The sequence below is a fragment of the Nyctibius grandis genome, chromosome 5 (genome assembly GCF_013368605.1).
Source record: "Nyctibius grandis isolate bNycGra1 chromosome 5, bNycGra1.pri, whole genome shotgun sequence".
Classification (NCBI taxonomy): Eukaryota; Metazoa; Chordata; class Aves; order Nyctibiiformes; family Nyctibiidae; genus Nyctibius; species Nyctibius grandis.
The window spans coordinates 54399540-54420448 of NC_090662.1; the positions used below are offsets into that span (position 1 = coordinate 54399540).

Here is a 20909-nt window from a genome sequence, read left to right on the forward strand (position 1 = left end):
CTATCAGAAAAGCAAGAAAAAGCAAATAGTTACATTTTAATTGCCCAATTAAAATAAATTGAGTAGCTGCTAAGCTTACATTGACACTTACACTTTCTCCGAGCTCATGATCTCCTTGGCAATATGGTAAACCTTTGTTTTCTTTCCAGCTGCCTTATTCTGTAAATAAAATTATATGTTATACAATGCACCTACTAAAACTGTTGTAAAGATCATTTCTGGCTAGTAGTTCCTCAAATCCAATGTAATTATTCAATAGTTATTTGTAATAAAAATGTTTTATACTGCTTTGAAATCAATTTAGCTTGTAGCTGAAAACAACAACACTAGCTAAAAGTAGTTTTCATAACACTATCAGCCTTTCCATTTAATTATTACAGGAAGCACTGAAGCCCATAATCACAGAATTGTCTTGGTTGGAAAGGACCTTTAAGATCGAGTCCAACCATTAACCTAACACTACCAAGTCAACCACTAAACAATATCCCTAAACAATATCCCTAAGCACTACATCTGCTCATCTTAAGTAGCAAGTCACAATTATTGTTTAGCAAAAGTAGTAAAGCACAGATAATATTTCTATATTATTTGATTTTTTTTCTGATTAATAGAGCAACAGCAATATTTGCAGTAAACTCAAATGGGTTTCAGGAACATCTTAAAAGAAATTCACGTTTTCTTTACTGAAAAAGAAGATGTAAGGAGAAAAATATCACACTGAAAAGTCAGCTTCTGACCATCTACTAAAGGAGTTGCTGAAAAACATAGCAACTGTACTGCAAAGCCATAGAAGTGTGAGCCTTGTCATCTACCTGAAACACTGTGGAGATGACGATGTGTGTGCACACATTTGGCTTCCAAAAAATCAATGCTACTCTTCAACATCAGATATAAGAAACAGGTATAGCAAAGCAGAAGGGGGTAGATGTCAGGATGCAAATATGTTTTCTACACAGTGTAACTCCCGTGTATAATTTCCCTCAGATAAAACACCTTTCTCCATAACAGCTCTCATGATTTGCCATATGCTTCTCTTCTGCCAGCTGTCACCACATCTATTAGATATTCAGGCTTTCATTTCAATGGGCTGCAGAGAAAGAGTGTGGATGAGGAGCACTAAAACATCACAGGATATACAACACAAGTGCAATGGAAGTACTGGGGAGACTGCGCTGAGTATGGTCGTATAATACAGGCATTGAACATTTTATCTAGAAAAGCAGGTATCGGTAGCATTGCATATATGAACCTTTGGTTCATAAGCACTAATGTTGCAAGATTCATCTGGAGTTTCAGGTCTTCCCCAAACCTAGAAACAAGTCTCAAGTGCTAGAAATCAAACCATGGAACCAATGATATTCATATGTTGGTTTTAATGATATTGTTATATGCAAAATAAAAAAGAAATCCAAATTATTTTTTCATTTGAATTTAATTGACAGAGTGCCACATTACTAAATTAAAATTATTTTCTCAATTTAATAATTTGGTATTGCATCACATATATGCAAAATACATTATTTATTTTATATACTATACAGACATCTTCAGACAGAGCTGGGATTTTACTTCTAAAATTAAACTTATTTCCAAAAAAAACACTTAGATCTACCCAGTGAGGGTCAATTGGATTCAGGCAAGATTGTAACACCCATCCTCAGGCCTCCATGCCTTTTCAGAAAGCACAGCTGACACGCTCCCTACAAGACTGAATTCACAAGTAACCCAATCATGCATAGCAAGGTATCTGCCATCACTGTAGATGTGACAGTTGCAAACGAAATGAAAATTACTATTTTGAGAACCAGATGCTACCGCTAAACAACTACAAAACGAAGTATCACAGTCTGTTTTCAACCCCATTTGAAAGATTTTTCGCATACCAGCTGGCACTGAAAAGGCCACTTTGCATTTGCTCAGCCAAAGATACTCTGGGCCTAAGAGAGTCTCTAACGGGAGAACCAAAGGGATACAAATTGGGCTCTCAGGCACGGCATTGGGAGGGAACCTTGTAGCTCCTCTAACGGATAAAAAGCATCAAAACAGCCAGATGCTTGTGGTAAGGAAGAATAAAAACAAGCCCAGCTGATGACCGATGCAGAGACTGCTTCATTCTCCTCTGCAGCTGCTCTCCCTCTTAGGAGGTTGGCTGTTAATCCCCAGCTGCCGGCCCCACATGCCACAGGCGGCTGAAGCAAGCCGACAAGCAGATGCTGCGCAGCAAGCGCCGAATTACTCTGAAACCTACCCAAGAAGCCTCGTAACGGGGATGCTTTCCTGTAAAACTCTGTCGTGAAAGGTTGAGGGTGTTTCTAGAGGCATGCAAGGTAAGTTAGCTTCTATACAGGTACAGTCCTGCTTACTTTCACAGGAACAAGCTCCTCCCCCAACTTACTCCTCTCAGAAGATTTGGTTAAATGACTTTCAGGTCTGACACATCATCACCAAGTCTTCTCTTCCAGCACTAAAAAATCTCACTGCCTTTTTTTTTTTTAATTAATATTCATTTTTAAGGAAAGGAAACAAACATCACTACTATGAAACAGAGCTGCCAGGGCTGGTGCGGAGGAGAGGCACTGATCTATGGGCAGGCTGGCGTCAGGGTGTCCAGGACTGAAACTTAAGAAAGTGGGTATCCCCAAGAAGAGTGATAGGACCCTCAGAACTTCATTTCATTCTAAGTAGTTAGCGCTGTCTTCCTGCTCCTCATTTGAAGAAGAAATAAGGTTAAAATAGGGAAAATCAATCCAAGCTGGCACTCGCAGAAGCTAGCAGAAGGCCAGACCTCAACCACAACAGTCAAGTGTGGCTTACACTCCTCCAAGGGCCACAGAGGTGGCTCTGCAACCCTACAACGACAGATCTCTTGCGCACACACCAATCATCTCTCCTCAGCACCAAATGAGTGAATTAAGGAACTTAAATGCCGAAAGACAGGTCAAGCCCTTTGTGTTTCAGGCCATTGAAAAGGAAGCATTAAAAAACTGGTTCAGTCATCTGTCACCTGTGCGCCAAGCAGTGATTTGGCAGGTTAGTATGCAGAACCTGCAAATGCAAGAAAGCTTTGCATTTCTGTCTGCACAGAAATGGTTACTGAGACACACGCTTTCTGCATGGCCAAGACCCCTGAAATAGGACCATCCAGACAAAACTACAGCTTCCTGGAGATTTTTCAGAAGGACCTTTCTCAGACCTTGCAATCTTCACCTGGCACTTTTCCTTGGGCTTCACCAAGGCTGACAAATCAAAGGCTGATTTTAAACATCCAGTGCACAAGAGACATTGTGCACTCTAGGATCTGTGAGGCATAGACAGCCTCATTAAAAGGCATTTACAAGTCTCAAAATTGAAGATGTCTAAACGTACATCTGTGCATCTAGCTCTGTTAGAGGGGCACGGTAGGCAGGTCTACAGCTCCATGACTCAGTGAAAGATTAAGAACAAATATGCCAGGCAACACACACTTTCTAGTGCAATATTTCTAAACTTGACCTCTTAATATCAGGCTAACATATACATATTAAATTTATAGAAAAAAAACCCACTAAACAATAAGAATGACAAAAAGAAATACATAAAGTTATGTTGACTCAATGCCTTTTATTTGAAAATATCCCAACAGGTTACAACTTACAAAATAGTGCAAGACTGAGGAATAGCTTCAGAAGATAAAGATAAAAAGATACCTGTTTATCTTCTTGAGGATCAGGCTCCCCTTTGCTGGAATCAGAATTTGTGTCATCATCTTCATCAGAACTGTTCATGATATCTTCTTCATCTGACTGAAGATCTCCCATTACCATGTTAGGATGATCATGGTGTTCTTCTAATGACCTAAAATTAAAATATGTATAATTGAGAAACATACCATACTTTATTTATGTGGAGAGCTTTCTGTTTTACCCCACAATAAATTTTCTACTAGGGATCAGAAACATTGAAAACAGTAGTGGGTAGTCTGAAGATGACTATGACAGTGGTAGGCTTTTCCACATTGGACTCATAACTCTGCAATGTTTTATCTATGCTGGTATTGATACAACGCTTGCTGACAGCAAGCAAAAGCCACAGTACCTTTGGAGTATTTATGTTATTCTTGTTCATCAGAGTTTGCCTGACAGCAAAGTTTGATAAATCCATTCCCTTATGGCTGTGTGCATGTATAGTGCAATGTTTGTACTGTGTGCCAGAAGGATAAAGAAAGATCATAGCCGTTTTGGTCTCCTCTATCTCACAGCATCAGGACTTGTTCCAGATATGGTACTCAGACTAGAGCTTTATGTCTGAAATTTTAGATGCGTGTACATAGACAGGGTTGTTTCTCAATTTATATGCTAAACAACTGCATCAGGGATGGCAATATTATAACCGTTCTGTCCAATAATTCTTCTTAAAAACAAGAAAGCAGAACCTTTTGTGATTAAAAACTCCCATCCCCCAGAGATACACACCTTCCAGGTAGCTGTCAAGCCTATAAAATATAACCTTGTCCTGCTGCTGTACAATGATTACAGAGGTCTCTTTTCATTAGCTTCAGCTGTATTTGCAATATAAAAATTGCATGAGACAAGTACACAACCTTCTTCCTCTAACTAGCCTTGTGTCCTGGTTTGGCCCAAACCAGGCCAATTAGTCTTAGAGAAACCAAGGTCACTGCTAAATTCCTCACTGCTTACGAGTAAAGAGCCGAAGGGGGGTCACAGCTGCAGGGAGGAGCAGACAGGGCAGGTGACCCAAGATTGACCAACGAGGTATTCCATCCCACACACGTCATTCTCACTTTCCTATTTATCACTAACCCACTGCCTCCTGGAGGTGGGGCCCAGGAGGGAGGGGCCCTCCTGTCTCCCACTGATTGGTACCAGCTTTGCCAATTTTCCAGTTAAAAGCCTGCAGGTGTGATGGCAGGAGGAGCTACTGCATTTTCCCCTCTGCCCATGCTGGGGGGAGCAACTCTGCCTGAGGAGGATTTCCAAGCTCTCAGTCTTGGCTTTGTATATATTTGTATATATTTGTATATATTTGATTATTTCTATTATTATTGTTATTATACTCTTTTTCATTATTATAGTTTATTAAAACTGTTTTAACTTTTCAACCCATAAGTCTCTCTCCCTTTTCCCTTTCCCTTTCCCTTAGCGGGGGGGGGAGAGGGTTAACAGAGAGCATCTGCCACCTGGTTAATAGCCAGCCCAGCTTTAAACCGTGACACCTTGACAACTTCAGTAGAGATTTAAGAAATGCAATTCTAGAAGAAAATGAAAAAGGGGGTAGGGAAAGATAAAGAAGAGTACAGAGACTAGAGGAAATGGAGCCTGAAGTTTTGGTAAAGTTACACAGAAACACAGCAAATCCCTGGGCTCCTACTTTTAATCCTTAAAAATATCTCATAATTGCCAATTACACTAAAGCTGTGTCTAACTTCACATAATCTGCATTCAAGGCCTGCAAAAAGATGCTGGGATGCCACAGGCTTATGGTGATATGAGCCAAAAGTGATTAGCTACTCTACAAAGAAAAAGCAAACCCAGAAACCCTTGCCCCCAAGCTGTTGCAGCCAGCAGAGATCTCACTGTGCTGATCAACACCTAATTTTGTGCAGCCAACGTATGTCAGGGCTACACACTTCTCCATATAGCTGCCCTCTGCCTCCCAGCGCAAGGAATGGTTATGATTGATCTCCTCTTTTCCTAACTTGGAATCACAAGAAAGCAGGGATGGAAGGCAACTCTTCAGACCCATCACCTCCAAATGTGAGAGTTACCAGAAAGAAAACCCCTCAGCATGGATCCCATGGGAGGTGGCTGCCAGTAACCTGAATAGCAGAGGTAAGGAATACCAGCTGTGTGAGGAGGATGCTCCAGCAGCCACATCAAGGTGTTGAACATTCAATGCTCAAGGCAGAGTTAAAAAAACAAAAACAAACAAACCAAACCAACACAATACACAAATGCTGATCACAAACAGAAATATATTTAGAGATGACGACAAGATAAGTTGGCCTGTGGACAGACCTTTGTCAGCCATGGAGACATAGAAAAGATTAAAATAACTTGGTTTTATTAAGACAACACAGGAAGGACACAGGAAACACCCAAGCAGTTATTGTCTCCCAGAACCAAATAGGGGAGGGGAAGAAAGGCGATTGCAAGCTCATCACTGAGTTCGAACAAGACCCTGAGCCAAGACTGCAGCACCCAGGGTGCGGAGAGACACCCAGTTATTTCAGTTTGGAAATTATCAGCTTCACGTGGAAAGAAAGTGTCCACCAGGGAGACGAATGCTGAGGCTGACAGTGCATGGAGTATGCCAGGGATGGTTCCCATGGAGCGTCCGCAGGCTTCAGGAAAGCAAAAAAGCAGCTTTTCACTGGAGCTTCCCCTGCAGCCTCACTAGCAGGGCACTAAGGCTTCTGCAGTTACTTGTTAACTTCAGCAATTCAGAGAACTCCTTGTCTAGTCTATCTAATTCACAGTCAAATGACCTGTGGGCTTGCGAATGTTTATTTTAGCAGATGCCATCTCATATTCTTGTATTTTATAGATGACAAACATCTTTATTACATCTGTAGCATTACATGAGGTAGATATACCCCCCTGCTTTAGTCAAAACCTGCAACAGAAATAACTACTGCTGTTCCTTCCTTTACTATATTTTTACCATCCACATCTGTCACTGAATCTACATCTGATCTGGGATATTTTTTCCCCATTGCAAAATGTAGTAAGCGCTTTATTTCTAACCATACTGGAATTCACTTTTTAGTCCCTTATTCATTAGATTTTACTTTTTTTAATGGACATTGTATTGCCCTTTTTCCTATCTTAATATTTGTTTTAATTGCTGCTTTAATTTCCTTTAACTAAGATTCCTTCCCATCAAGAAAACATTATTTTCACACTCGTGAAATCACAGTTTTTTGCCTAAGCATATTCTACAGGATGCCTGCTCCCAGATACTGCTATAATTTTCCATTTAAACTTTCCAGGGCAACTGTGCCAACACCTAAAGTTTTAGAAAACCTGCCCTTTTGAAGTCAGACACAAGCATATTTCTAGCTGAGGCAGTATTCTGCTTGCACAAACATAACCCCGTCACCACTGAAGGATGAAGATCAAACTAGGTGGCCTGTGTTAGGTGAAGAATTTTCTAAATGAAAGATTAATCAGCTTATCTAATAGAAAGTTTCAGTAAAAAAAAAATATAAAAAAAATTTAATAACTAACTACTGATGATTTAGGATGTTTAGTAAGTGTCCACAAATGACAGCCACTCACCGTATACATTTTTTTTCTTCCTGTGAATCACAACGTTTAAGCAGTAAGCTCCTTTTCTCACCTTTGTGGTGCATATGCACCTACTAACTCGTGTAAAGGAAACTATGAGAGCTGAGAGAACCATCTACCAAATCTTGCCTACAGTATCTGCCCCACCAGTCAAAGCACCTCAGAGTAATCCCTATACATCTTTATCCTGTATTTGCTCAGCTCACAGCCTAACACAGCCCTCCGGTTCCTCCACCTGATACATTTCATTGGGATTTTTTTGGTGATTTTAAAATTTGTTTCTTCTTTCTTTGTTTTTATAGAAAAACCACAGTGGACAACTAGATGATTAATGACCAAAAGTCAGTTCACTTTCCAGAATCAAACAAGCCGCCAGTTCAGGGACAGGATGCGATACTGTAGTCATGGGTAAATGCACTCCTGGTGGTGTCTGCAGTTTGTCACCATCTTCTCTGAAGAAGAGGACACTAGTCACTGTGTCGATCTGCCTTTATCAGCCATGTGCTGGAAAACATGTGACTCTCCTTGTACCTTGTGCCTTAACCTTTCATCATAAATACTATGGCTTTTCTGTCGAAACAGAAAGCAGTTTTGTATTTACTAATTACTCTTTCTCTACTTTTACCTCTGCAGCCATCTACAACATAAGTGTATATATAGTTCTCTTGAAGTTATCCCTGGACAAAGTGAAATCCTTTGTAGCCTTTAAATGAGTTTGGAAACAGTAGTAAATCTTCAAATAAACAGAATCTTTTCTACCACATATCAATTCCCCTTTTCCAAAATACCACAGGCATGCAGTTAGTGGTTATTTTTAAGCAGCAATTCTGATAGGTATTTTGGGGATACTGTGAACTATCTCTATCTTGTTCCCTCTTCATCACGATTCTTTGTCCTACCCACAGCACTACCAAGAGAAACTTCTGCATTATCAGTCATGTGAAACACCATCACTGCCAACTCACTGTGCCACCCACTGAGTAAGACTATCTTGCTGTATCTTGTGAGCAAGTTACCTAAATATAGATGTGGGGCTTTTTTATTTGACACATAAAATGAAGGGATCATTAGTTTGCCTTGGAATGAGCAGTTTACGGGATGAAGCATATACATTGTGCTGTATTTTCTTAATGCAATAGTAAAATATTAATGAAACAAAACATGCCAGTCCTAGTCAGGCATACAACAAGATAAACCGTCAAAACTTAAGAACTGCCATCAAGCTATTACAGCTAGAAAAATAAATCCTAATCAGCATAGAAACCTCTTACTGTCTTCAAAAGATGACCAAGACTAGTTCAGACTAGCTTATTTGTATTATTACAGAAGCTTCAAATAAGCCTGAGGCTTCACTTTCAGGCACTGTTGATTTAGACACTGCATAGAACACTATAGCCTGAAGTCACAACTAACATTTCAGTCTCAGTTCCCAATTCATTTAAAAGGCAATTAGTATTTTAAGCTTGACTGAGATGATTCAAAGAGGTTCTCTGCCATGGAATGCCACAACATTAAGTATTTTATAGTATATTGGAGTTACTTCAAGTGTTAGCATCACCATAACTACTAAAAAGCAAGTTTCCACAGCTCCAAAATATTTGTTAAAATAGATTCATTCACGCTGCTGCTTTACACACATTTCCTTCTGATCTTCATTATTTTTAGGTGTTTCTTCTACTTCCAGTAAGTAATCAAAAATATACAGGAATGCTGAATAAACAGAACCTTGCACACAACACCACGCTAAATTCTTGTTTTCTCATCCTTTCGTTATTTTGAAAGGAATGTCCATTCTACTCTGCTTTTCGTAGGAGTGTCCCAGCATCTTTATCCTTCTTCTGTCTCTTCCTCCAGTATTTCATTGCCCTTTTTTTGTGGGTGTTTTTGTTTGTTTGTTTATTTTTTAACAAAGCCTTCAACATACAGGCAAAATTACACAAACTGAAGTTCCTACTCAACTAAAAAATACAGTCCAAAACATCAGACAGCCAATAAGCATACCTTACTATAACATTTAATCTCAAATCCTTTTTGTATTGTTACAGCATTTCACAATCCTTTCCCAGCTGCTTGCATCTCACTTTCCTCCAGAGCAGTAACAATTACTGTTGCTGGTTCATCCATTTTCAGTTTTTAATATCACCAGTTCCTGCAATCAATTTCAATAATTAAGGCATGTTCAGCTGCTTTTTTTTTAAGACCTAAAAGCACACTGGCTCTCTGGGAGGCAAGAGCTGATAAGGCTGTTAGATTTTTTTCATAGCACCTCATACTTGTAATAGCTGTAGGTAAGGCAGCAAGCCTCAGCGACTGATTCCCTCAACAGATCCTAGCAGAACGCTCCTGGGAAATCCCAAGGATAAGACTTATCATAGAATCATAGAATGGTTTGGGTTGGAAGCGACCTTAAAGATCATCTAGTTCCAACCCCACTGCCATGGGCAGGGACACCTTTTCACTAGACCAGGTTGCTCAAAGCCTCATCCAGTCTGGCCTTAAACACTGCCAGGGAGGGGACACCTACAGCTTCTCTGGGCAACCTGTTCCAGTGTCTCATCACCCTCACAGTAAAGAATTTCTTCCTGATATCTACTCTAAATCTACCCTCTTTCAGTTTAAAACCGTTTGCAGCCAGCAGCATTTAGTTTTGCATTTGTTATCCTCAGGCCAAAACAGAACTTATTTCTTCCCTTAACAAGAAGGAAAAAAAGAAATCTGACTCACATTCTCAGCAAAAAATAAGCAAGGCATTTGTCATACGCGTTTCACACTTAAACGATTTTGTACCTTTTTTTTTTTAAGCAATCCATTCTGTCAGTCACCCAACTTCAGGCAGACTATGATCAGTACAGTTGTGTGCATACTTCATTGCACAATTTTAAAAAGCACGGTTTAAAAAAAAGGTGCAAACAGCTCTCGGATTATCTCCATATTTAGCTGCGATTTGAAAACACGAGCTCCCGCGGCCAGAGGCGCCCAAGGACCGCTCTCGCCTCAGGCGGCCTCCCGTGCTCACAGGAGCCATCTTCAGCGAGACCATTTGTTGACAATTCCTCAATTCCTTGGAAAGTTCAACATAAACACACATGCATGCTTCAGATGTTTCCACACTCACCACAGAAAAGCCACATAAAAAAAAAAAAAAAAGGGAGAGGTCTCAGTTTTAAAGGTCTTCAAGAAAACTGGTGCCCACAGTGGGCCCGTTCAGCTCCTGAGCAGCGTGGCAGGAGAGACGATCGCATCTCCCTGCCTCCGCTGGGACAGCCCCGGCAAAAGTGCCCCAAGGAGATCATGCAAACACAGCAGAATATAATCCAAGAGACTACAAGCCTTGAGCATTGGTACTGGAAAGTGAAACACTGCAGTAAGACCCAGGGATTTAAACCCTTGCTTGGAGACTTGTACAGGGGAAGGTGTTGCTGCATCAGTTCTTCCCGTCTCCACCCAAAGCTGTGAGGGATTGCCTGCCTCACAGGGTAGGTAAAGCGGGAAGTCTTTGCAGAATTTACAGGTTTTTGCCTTCCCTTATTAATTCTCATGTCCAGCCCTATTTCATAGGAAGGGCTGCACATCAACAATGCTTGCAGCCAAGACTTTTGGAAAAAACTCCTGGCATGGAAGCGAAAACAAATAATATAAAACAGGACCACCAAAATACGGTGCTTATTTACAATCAGGACCTGCTATTTTGACTCCACTCAATTCACAAAACAGTCCCTAGTGGGAAAACATTTATTGGGAAAGGACAGCAGGATCAGAAGAAAAATAACACTTTATTTTCCAGTCACATAAGAAAAGAAAAACTGTCAACACAACTCCAGCACACACTGAACAGACTTCTAGAAAACTATAATAAAAATGTGACAAAAGTCTCAAAGCAAATGCATCAAATAGGAAAGGGAAAACTCTGACCAAGTGAGAACCAAATCTCCTATTAGTACCCATTTCAAACAAAATTGACTTTACCTTGCCAGAGCTACCATGACATTCCAATGTTCAACTACTTCAGCTCCACTAAAATCAAAGTTAATGCAAGACCTGAAACATCTTCTGTATTGACTGATCATTGTTTTTATGCCTTTTTTGGTGACTTTATCCCTGAAATCAGGGCTGTAATACCCCTCTTCAAAAAGTTGCTTGTTCAATTTAGAAATAACACGCAACCTATTGCACTCCATATTTTACATGTCAGATACCTAGAAGATGACAAAGAGCTAAGTAGCAGAGTACGCAAAAAGTAGTCACTTACATTTAAAATAAACATGGAGTGACTTAACTCTTAAACACACCACTGTCTGCATGGACGGGAGCTGATGCAGCTTCCTGGGTAGTCTGCCGAAAAACAGAGGTTGAAATAGTTTGGTTGAAACCAACACTCACCAGCTGTAAAGAATAACTGAGTTGTTTGCAAGATCGGACTTGTGCTCTCTTTTCTTCTAATCTTTTGCACAGATCAGAAGAAGAATGGGATTTAGACACTTTTTCTAAACTTCTCAGCTCATCTCAAAATCAATACAGAACATCCAACCCCAAGGAACACCACTGGGGAAAAAAAAGCAACAGAAAAATCAGCTGCGCAGTTGAAATCACTAAGCCATAAGGCTCAGTTTGTAGCTATCAAAACAGCAGTTTTGATAAAAACCCCTTTTATTTATTTACATGCATCTTAAGAGTTTTTCTTTTTAAGTCCACTTCTGCTTGAGTGGAGCAGTTTTTCATAAGCACGAAGATATTTTAAGGAAAAATTAAAACTTGTGTAAACTTAGTATTTTTTAACATCTAAAATAACACCTGCATTCCTTAATCTAAATTTTGTCTAGTGCATTGAAACAACACAGCTGCATATTTTTGTAAGTCTGTTCGTTAAAATATCTTTAACTGGATCAAATATAAATGTTGGGTAAATGAGTCATATTAATATCACTGTTGGCATTTAAATAAAAACCGAACTTGATATTTTGATTGCTTTCTTTCCCAACATTTACTTTATGTCCTAAAAAATCTTACAGTTTTACATATACAATTACATTAGACCTTCCTGCAGTTAAAATATCACCATACACACCAGAGTACTACGGAGCTTCACAAGCACATTTCCTGAGCCAACACTGAAAATAACCCACAGGAAAAGGCTGTTGTTGAGCATATAAATGGATCTGTCATCAATTCTCATGTCACATTTGACTCTCCATTCTACATCTGAGATACTCTCTGGGGCTACATTTTGTTAACCTGCAATTTATACATTTTGTTAACCTGCAGCTAGAATGTATTGAGTTCTGTCCAGGGGCGGATCAGGAGAGAGTTGAGAGTTTGTGGGTGCGAATTAAGGGGAAGGCTGGCAGGGGTGATACTGTTGTGGGTGTCTATTACAGGCCACTGGACCAGGATGAGGAAGGTGATGAGGCCTTCTACAGGCAGCTGAGAGCAGTCTCGCAATTACAGGGCCTGGTTGTCATGGGGGATTTCAACTACCCTGATATTTGCTGGGAGGCCTACTCAGCCAGCCATCCTTAGTCCAGGAGGTTCCTCCAGTGCATTGATGATAACTTTCTGATGCAAATGGTGGATGAGCCAACTAGGAGAGGAGCGCTGCTGGATCTTATCCTCACTAACAAGGAGGGTCTGGTTGAAGCGGTGAAGGTTGAGGGCAGCCTTGGTTGTAGTGACCATGAGATGGTAGAGTTCAGGATCTCATGTGGCAGGAACAGAATAGCTAGCAGAATCACAACCCTGAACTTCAGGAGGGCCAACTTTGGCCTTTTCAAGCAATTGCTAGGGGAAATCCCATGGGACAGGGTACTAGAAGGTAAGGGGGCCCAAGATAGTTGGTTAGCATTCAAGGACTGCTTCTTCCGAGCTCAAGATCAGAGCATCCCAACAAGTAGGAAGTCAAGGAAGGGTACCAGGAGACCTGCATGGTTAAACAGGGAACTGCTGGGCAAACTCAAGTGGAAGAAGAGGGTGTACAGATCATGGAAGGAGGGGCTGGCCACTTGGGAGGAATATAAGTCTGTTGTCAGAGGATGTAGGGAGGCAACTAGGAAAGCTAAGGCCTCCTTGGAATTAAACCTTGCAAGAGAGGTCAAGGACAACAGAAAGGGCTTCTTCAAATACATTGCAGGTAAAACCAACACTAGAGGCAATGTAGGCCCACTGATGAATGAGGTGGGGGCCCTGGAGACAGAGGATAAAAAGAAGGCGGAGTTACTGAATGCCTTCTTTGCCTCTGTCTATACTGCTGGAGGTTGTCCTGAGGAGCCCCAGACCCCTGCGGCCCCAGAAGAAGTCAGGATAGAGGAGGAGTCTGTCTTGGTTGATGAGGGCTGGGTCAGGGACCAATTAAGCAACCTGGACGTCCATAAATCCATGGGCCCTGATGGGATGCACCTGCGGGTGCTGAGGGAGCTGGCGGAAGTCATTGCTAGGCCACTCTCCATCATCTTTGCTAAGTCGTGGGCAATGGGAGAGGTGCCTGAGGACTGGAGGAAAGCGAATGTCACTCCAGTCTTCAAAAAGGGCAAGAAGGAGGACCCGGGTAACTATAGACCGGTCAGCCTCACCTCCATCCCCGGAAAGGTGATGGAACAACTTGTCCTCGGTGCTGTCTCTAGGCACATCAAGGACAGGGGGATCATTAGGGGCACTCAACATGGCTTCACCAAGGGGAAGTCATGCTTAACCAACTTGATAGCCTTTTATGAGGACATAATCCGGTGGACAGATGATGGTAAAGCTGTGGATGTGGTCTATCTTGATTTCAGTAAAGCGTTTGACACGGTCTCCCACAGCATCCTCGCAGCTAAACTGAGGAAGTGTGGTCTGGAAGATCAGGTAGTGAGGTGGATTGTGAACTGGCTGAAGGAAAGAAGCCAGAGAGTGGTGGTCAATGGGACAGAATCCAGTTGGAGCCCTGCGTCTAGCGGAGTCCCTCAAGGGTCGGTACTGGGACCAGTTCTATTCAATATATTCATTAATGACTTGGATGAGGGAATAGAGTGCACTGTCAGCAAGTTTGCTGATGACACAAAACTGGGAGGAGTGGCTGAGATGCCGGAAGGCTGCGCAGCCATTCAGAGAGACCTGGACAGGCTGGAGAGTTGGGTGGGGAGAAACTTAATGAAATATAACAAGGGCAAGCGTAGAGTCCTGCATCTGGGCAAGAACAACCCCAGGTATGAGTACAAGTTGGGGACAGACCTGTTGGAGAGCAGCAGAGGGGAAAGGGACCTGGGGGTCCTAGTGGACAGCAGGATGACCATGAACCAGCAATGTGCCCTTGTGGCCAAGAAGGCCAATGGCATCCTGGGGTGTATTAGAAGGGGTGTGGTTAGCAGGTCGAGAGAGGTTCTCCTCCCCCTCTACTCTGCCCTGGTGAGGCCGCATCTGAAATATTGTGTCCAGTTCTGGGCCCCTCAGTTCAAGAAGGACAGGGAACTGCTAGAGAGAGTCCAGCGCAGAGCCACGAAGATGATTAAGGGAGTGGAACATCTCCCTTATGAGGAGAGGCTGAGGGAGCTGGGTCTCTTTAGCTTGGAGAAGAGGAGACTGAGGGGTGACCTCATTAATGTTTATAAATATGTAAAGAGCAAGTGTCATGAGGATGGAGCCAGGCTCTTCTCAGTGACATCCCTTGACAGGACAAGGGGCAATGGGTGCAAGCTGGAACACAGGAGGTTCCACATAAATATGAGGAAAAACTTCTTTACGGTGAGGGTGACCGAACACTGGAACAGGCTGCCCAGAGAGGTTGTGGAGTCTCCTTCTCTGGAGACATGCAAAACCCGCCTGGATGCGTTCCTGTGTGATATGGCCTAGGTAATCCTGCTCTGGCAGGGGGATTGGACCAGATGATCTTTCGAGGTCCCTTCCAATCCCTAACATTCTGTGATTCTGTGTTACCACGGTTGGCAACGGGAGAGAGCGCGCATGTGTTGGAGGTGGGGAAGAAAGGCCAACATCCAGTGACAAATACACAATGTTAACTTAGCTTCCCCCATCTTAAGGAAAAGGAAATACATAAGAATGCTGAAATTAGGAAAAAAACAAACATGGAATAAAAAAGGAAAGGAAAAGATAAAGTACTGGAGATTAATTTATGAAAGTGCATGACACCTGAGTTCCTGTTACCCATAAACAGGGGGGTTAGGAGGTGGGCTAAAGGACGCAGGGTTTTTATGCGCTGCTTTGCGTACTTCAGGCTCCCCACATCACACTAACCCACCCTTCGGCTGAAGACGAGAGCCGACACACTGAGCTGAGGCGACGTCACCAGAAGGAAGGACTAGGACATCCTTGTATTGTACCAGGGGAACTGATGGGAACAGCACAGTTAGGACATTTTTGCCATCTGTGGTGAGCACCTCTTCAGTGGGAAACAAAGGATAGCGCAGTTTACCTTCAAAACGGCTCTTTTAACGCGTATGGGCTGCATGTGCTCCAAGGTTAACATGATGTAATTTTCTAGACTGCACAAGACTGACAAAAGTAACCACCAAAGCTTTTGGAGAGCAGCAGAGGGATTTGCCCAGCAGCCAGGCAGTGCGCTCCAGCAGCGCCTGCCTCACCGCCGCCGCCACTGTCAGCTTGCTCCTTCTCATACTCACAAACACACACAGCCCCAGCTACACTTGCTCAAAAGATAACGTCAAGAACTTAAATCACATCTATTTTTATGTAGCACTTGTAATACCATCTGATAAATAATAAGTCTTCATTATTGCACTTCCAGCTCTGTCAAAAGTCTCCCTATGTGCTGTGCCCACATCAACCTGCTTCACCTACCTCTTTCTTACCAAAATCAATAGGGAGCCCTTGAAAACGGGGATGAAAGAAATACCAAAGACAAAAATTCTCTTTCATGACAATCTTCACAATTGTTTTCATTTCATAAGACCTTTCAAACCTTTTCAAGCCTGGATTGTATACTAGAATAATGGACTTGGTATTGGAAAAATACAGTTCTCCAACTCCTTTTTCTCCCTCATTGGAAAGGGAGAGCATCGGACCTCAGAATCTTTCCCAACGTCAGAACAGATGAAATCAGCATGTCTCAAACATTTGTACAAGTATGTGTCAAGATTCTTTTAAAGCAAGAAAGTTCCTATTTATTCTGATTTAAAAAGAAAAAAAAAAAATCTTCTCCCAGATTGCTTTAGAAGATTTAAGTATTTTCCCAGAGTGCGTATTTTGTTATGATATACGCATTTTATCTCAGGTTGTATAACAGACTAAACTATAAAGCTCTATGACCAAAAACCACCCAATACTAAAGAAAACTCCTTCTCTAACTGGAAAAGTAGACCATGGGGACACCGACTTGCATAAAGATTGCTACAAGGAAAGAAAAAAACCCCAAAACACCACATATGCTTTCCTGAGCAAAAAAATTCACTGCAAGTCTTTCATGTAGTTTCACATGCTACCCTAGCAGTATAAAATAATTAACTTGACGCTACAAGGTAGAATAATTCAAGACCCAAGGTCAGTGATTTGACTAACCCTCAGGAAAGAGAAGGAGCTGTGAGAGCAGTGCACAGACCCAAGATGAGGATCCCACCATCTGCATTCACTCAATTCCTTCCCAAAGTCCTCGTGTCAGAACATCAATATTCCCAAGCAACAGTACTACCACTTCTCACCAATATTTCCATTTCTCACTGATTTGGAGTCTGAGTAGACACCCGTAACTTCATTACATAATTTGTTTCTTCATAGTCCGTAAATGCAAAATGTGAGAAGTCAGCAGGATGGCATATGCCTTATGTCCAGTAGCCAAGAATTGCTTTGTCCATTCCCTGCTCCCAAGCTGGGACTGCCGGATAGGCTTTGCATTCAGCCTCGCGGGGGAAGGGAAGCTGAGATCTGAGGCATCTGACTCACTCTTTACTGACAAGCCCTCGGAGCTGGCAGAAGCCTACCAGCTGCATAACACGTACATGAGAAAGTGAGGTAGGGAGGGGAAAAGAAAAAGGCAAGCTCAAGGAAGCAGAATACAAAAAGAAAGCCAGTGATAGCACATAACTGAAGATAATGAAGCCTGATAGGAAAACTAAATAGCATATTATCAAAGCCATTCCATTAAAACCTGAGGTACAATTGCAGAGAAAGAATTTAACGTGCAACTAAGGGTGGCAGAAGCCAGCTGGAAGCACAGGGGGAGATTGGAAGACAGGACAAGACTGCAGAGCTAATGCAGGAAAAGGAACCTGCCTTCTTCATATCAGAAACTAATCCATTATCATCTCCAAGAAGCAGATGAAATCCAAAAAATCTACACACCTGGCCTCTACTTATCAGGATATTATATCCTTCAATAAAATTCAGTAAAAAGAATATGTGGTTTTTAATGTATAAATATAACCCCTTCAAGACCTAAAATGTATTTAATGCATTCAAATCTCACCACAAGTATTTGAAAACTGTTTCTAAATGCTATTTAGACCTTGCAGTATTTTATTGTCTCTCCTGAAATGTTTTTTGAATGGGAATTTTGCAATTGCAAAACAAACCCTTCTGTAATGTAACCAATATCTAAACAACACCACATCCATCTGGTGCAATGCTGCTCCTCAGAAGCATGTTTCAACCCTAACAAAGTTCAGTACATCAAAGAGAAATATGTATCAAAGCAAAGTGCTTAACCACACAGATTTCAGTACTAAATTCAATATTCCAGGAAAGCTTTTATGGACACTTAATCGACCTCTGGGGACTCAGTCACCAAAGCAGAATTCAGTCCAGAAAATTAAATTTACATTTTGCATTGAGATGTTAATTTCTGGAAAACCAGTGGATTATTCTAAATCAGCAGGGGTGGGAAAAATATGAAGCAGTATTTAATTAACCAACATTAAGATCTCAAAGGATTGTTCTCACATGGCACCCCTCTCCACCCTTTCCAAAGAAAAATCCTAGTCAGAAACACAATAACATAGCTATAAATTTCTTCAAAATCCATTAGCGGTCGTGTACATTTGCAACATCTTGAAGGAACACTGTCAAAAGCAGCCAGTAAATACAGCGCGCGATTCCCTGAAGGCTGAAGAAGCAGACTCACTCAACCTGAAGTACAATTCTCTTGCCTAGAACAACATAACAAATACCAAAAGGAAGACCATAAGACCCAGAAAAGTTTAAGTTTCTGTTTTCTGCAGCATGACAGATGTTCCAAGGCACGTTCACTGTTCTTTGCATCTTTGTATTCCTGGACAAATGTACACTCGATTTTACTTTTTGTTTTAAGGAAGATTTTGCTGTCCTCAGAATAAAGGTTTGTCACTAAAAAGAGCAATGCATAAATATTTATCTCTCATTAGGAGGTTTTAAAAAAATTGTGTTACTTCAAAACAGAACCATTTCAGCCACTGGTCTCTGACAACTTTAAAATTAGTTGTGGCGGTACCAGGAGCACTGACTTTTCGCCTCACTTTTCAGGCCTGAACCATTCATTTCTCAAACAAACCAACCCAAAGAGCTGCTTTCCCTGTTATCTACAACTGGATAATGATATTTTAAAATTATTTTACATTTAACAGTATATTTTCTATCCCACAGCATCTGTTCTTCACTCACTTTGTTTACAGAGTCCTCATTCACCGCATTCACCTTCATCATCCATTTTGAATTAGTAGTCAAACAGGTAGACTAAGACAAAATAAACAATCCTTAAAAGCCATTTCAAGAGACTTCTTTTTCCTACAGTGGATACCAAACATGGATTACCTGCTCCCAAGGTACTGTCATTACTTTCTTGAGAATATTCCCCTGAACTACTTAACACAAGCAAAACCCACCAGTCTCCCACCAGCAGTGCCTGTCCCACCTCGGTGGTTCACACACCATATCAGGACTCTGGTTCTCTTCCTTTCCGAGCCAATCCCACCTTCAGTAGAAGGGAAGCTGACATCAAATAAATCAAAAATCAAGTCATAAGTGACAACTGATACACACCATTAATTACCCAGGCCTGCTACTTGCATTTAAATCCCTGTGGGAAGGCCCAAGCAAACAAAATATATCTGAATTTAATAAGACATATGAAGTTACAGTAAGAGTGTCAAAGCTATTACCATTCTCCATTAAAGCATAGTGGTTTCACCAGATGGGATCAGGAGGAAATTTCTCAGTAACCACTAAAGCACTGGGTACATTATGAAAATTTTATTTCTTCCTCCAGAAAGAAATGCAACATGGGGTAAAGACACTACTGAACTCTTCTGGTAAAGGCAAGTCTGGCATTCAGACTTAATATACTGCATATGTGCTAATATACTGCATATGTGCTATTATGACTAGAAGTGTAGGCAATCAGTCTATGAATTTCTCAGAAGAACAATCTCATTTGTATGTTGGCTTTAATCATAAGATAATTTGCTTTGAGATCCCCATTAGCACTGCTTACAGGACTTCCATGTGCCATGATCTACGAAAAAGAGCTAAGTGCGTGTTCTGACAGGCTGGGGAGAACGAGAGTGGTAATTATTTCAATAACATCAGTGCTGTTTCTCTAACCGGTTTTATAATACCACCTCGCCCAGGAAATGATAAAAGGCTCTTAAAGACTACTGCATTAAAGGTAAGACAATATTGATAAAAAGCTTCAAAGGATTTGAGATAACAACGGATGGAAAACTGGAGCAGCTGCCTGCCTGGCTCTGTCTGGGTGAGGACCCTTGCACCTCCCAAGACAGAGCCAAAATGAGTCCCTGTACCTGCTCGTCCAGCAGCAGCTGATCCAAGTCAGGAGACCACTGCCCCATTGTGTCCCTTTTTCTCCTAAGGATTTCTTTGTTCCCCAAGATCTACTGAAGTAACTGCATGTATTAATTGTCTCCTAAGGTAGTTTCTGACTATATAATCTAGTTTAAAATAAACACCTACATAAAGGGTTCTGGATATGGTTTTCTATGGAGTGCTTTTAAAAGAAAAACACAACACAAACCCAGTTATGTCAAGAACATCCAGCTTAGGGAGTAGCTACAGTTGCAGATGTGCCAGGGTGCAAGAGATCATTTAAACCCTTCAAACACCATTGGCACTGAGGAAGGTTTGTGTGGAGAGGGAAAAACTATAAACCTCTCACACTCAGCCAGGTAAGAAAACTACAGAATTTCACTCAAGCAACTGCAGTCTCATGCCTATCATACTTCATATAGCAAAACAGTCCTTTCCTTTTCCTAAAGCAAAGGCATACAGTCACCTGACCCCGAACCACAACACAAACCAAAATAGATTGCATAAACACATAAAATATATCCTTATTTAAGTTTGGTCTCAACCTTCATAGGTAAACCAATTCAACGGAATACTGAGAGTATGGTGAAAACCCCCAAAAGATACCCAAAGATTAGATTTAAACAAAAAGCATACACTCAGTCAGGAACTTAAACTGTGCCAAGACAAAACCAAGAAACACCCTACTGTAAACAGAAAAATACCTACAACAACCACATGAATAAATATACCAATACCGAGCCCATAACCAGAAATCTACTTCCCATGACAAGGCTTCATGCTTTCCTTCAAACAGTCCAAGTGAGAATACCAAACTCTATAAACAATTATTAACACAGGATGCCTACTTAAAAGTCTCCTCCTATATAAGAGGACATATTCCCCTGA

General features: G+C 41.4%; 1 protein-coding gene across 9 annotated transcripts in view; it reads right to left on the bottom strand.

The window, feature by feature from the left end:
* Positions 1-20909, bottom strand: part of FGD6 (FYVE, RhoGEF and PH domain containing 6) — a 77324-nt gene that overhangs the window by 43184 nt on the left and 13231 nt on the right. For all 9 annotated transcript variants that reach the window (XR_011048196.1, XR_011048198.1, XR_011048197.1 and 6 more), the window contains exons 3-4: positions 3687-3834; positions 92-159 (exon numbers count right to left, since the gene is read on the bottom strand). Coding sequence is in view for 3 of the 9 variants with exons in the window: in XM_068400863.1 (XP_068256964.1) it covers positions 92-159; positions 3687-3834 (216 nt within the window). In the remaining 6 variants the exon portion in view is untranslated. The remainder of the gene's footprint in view (positions 1-91; positions 160-3686; positions 3835-20909) is intronic.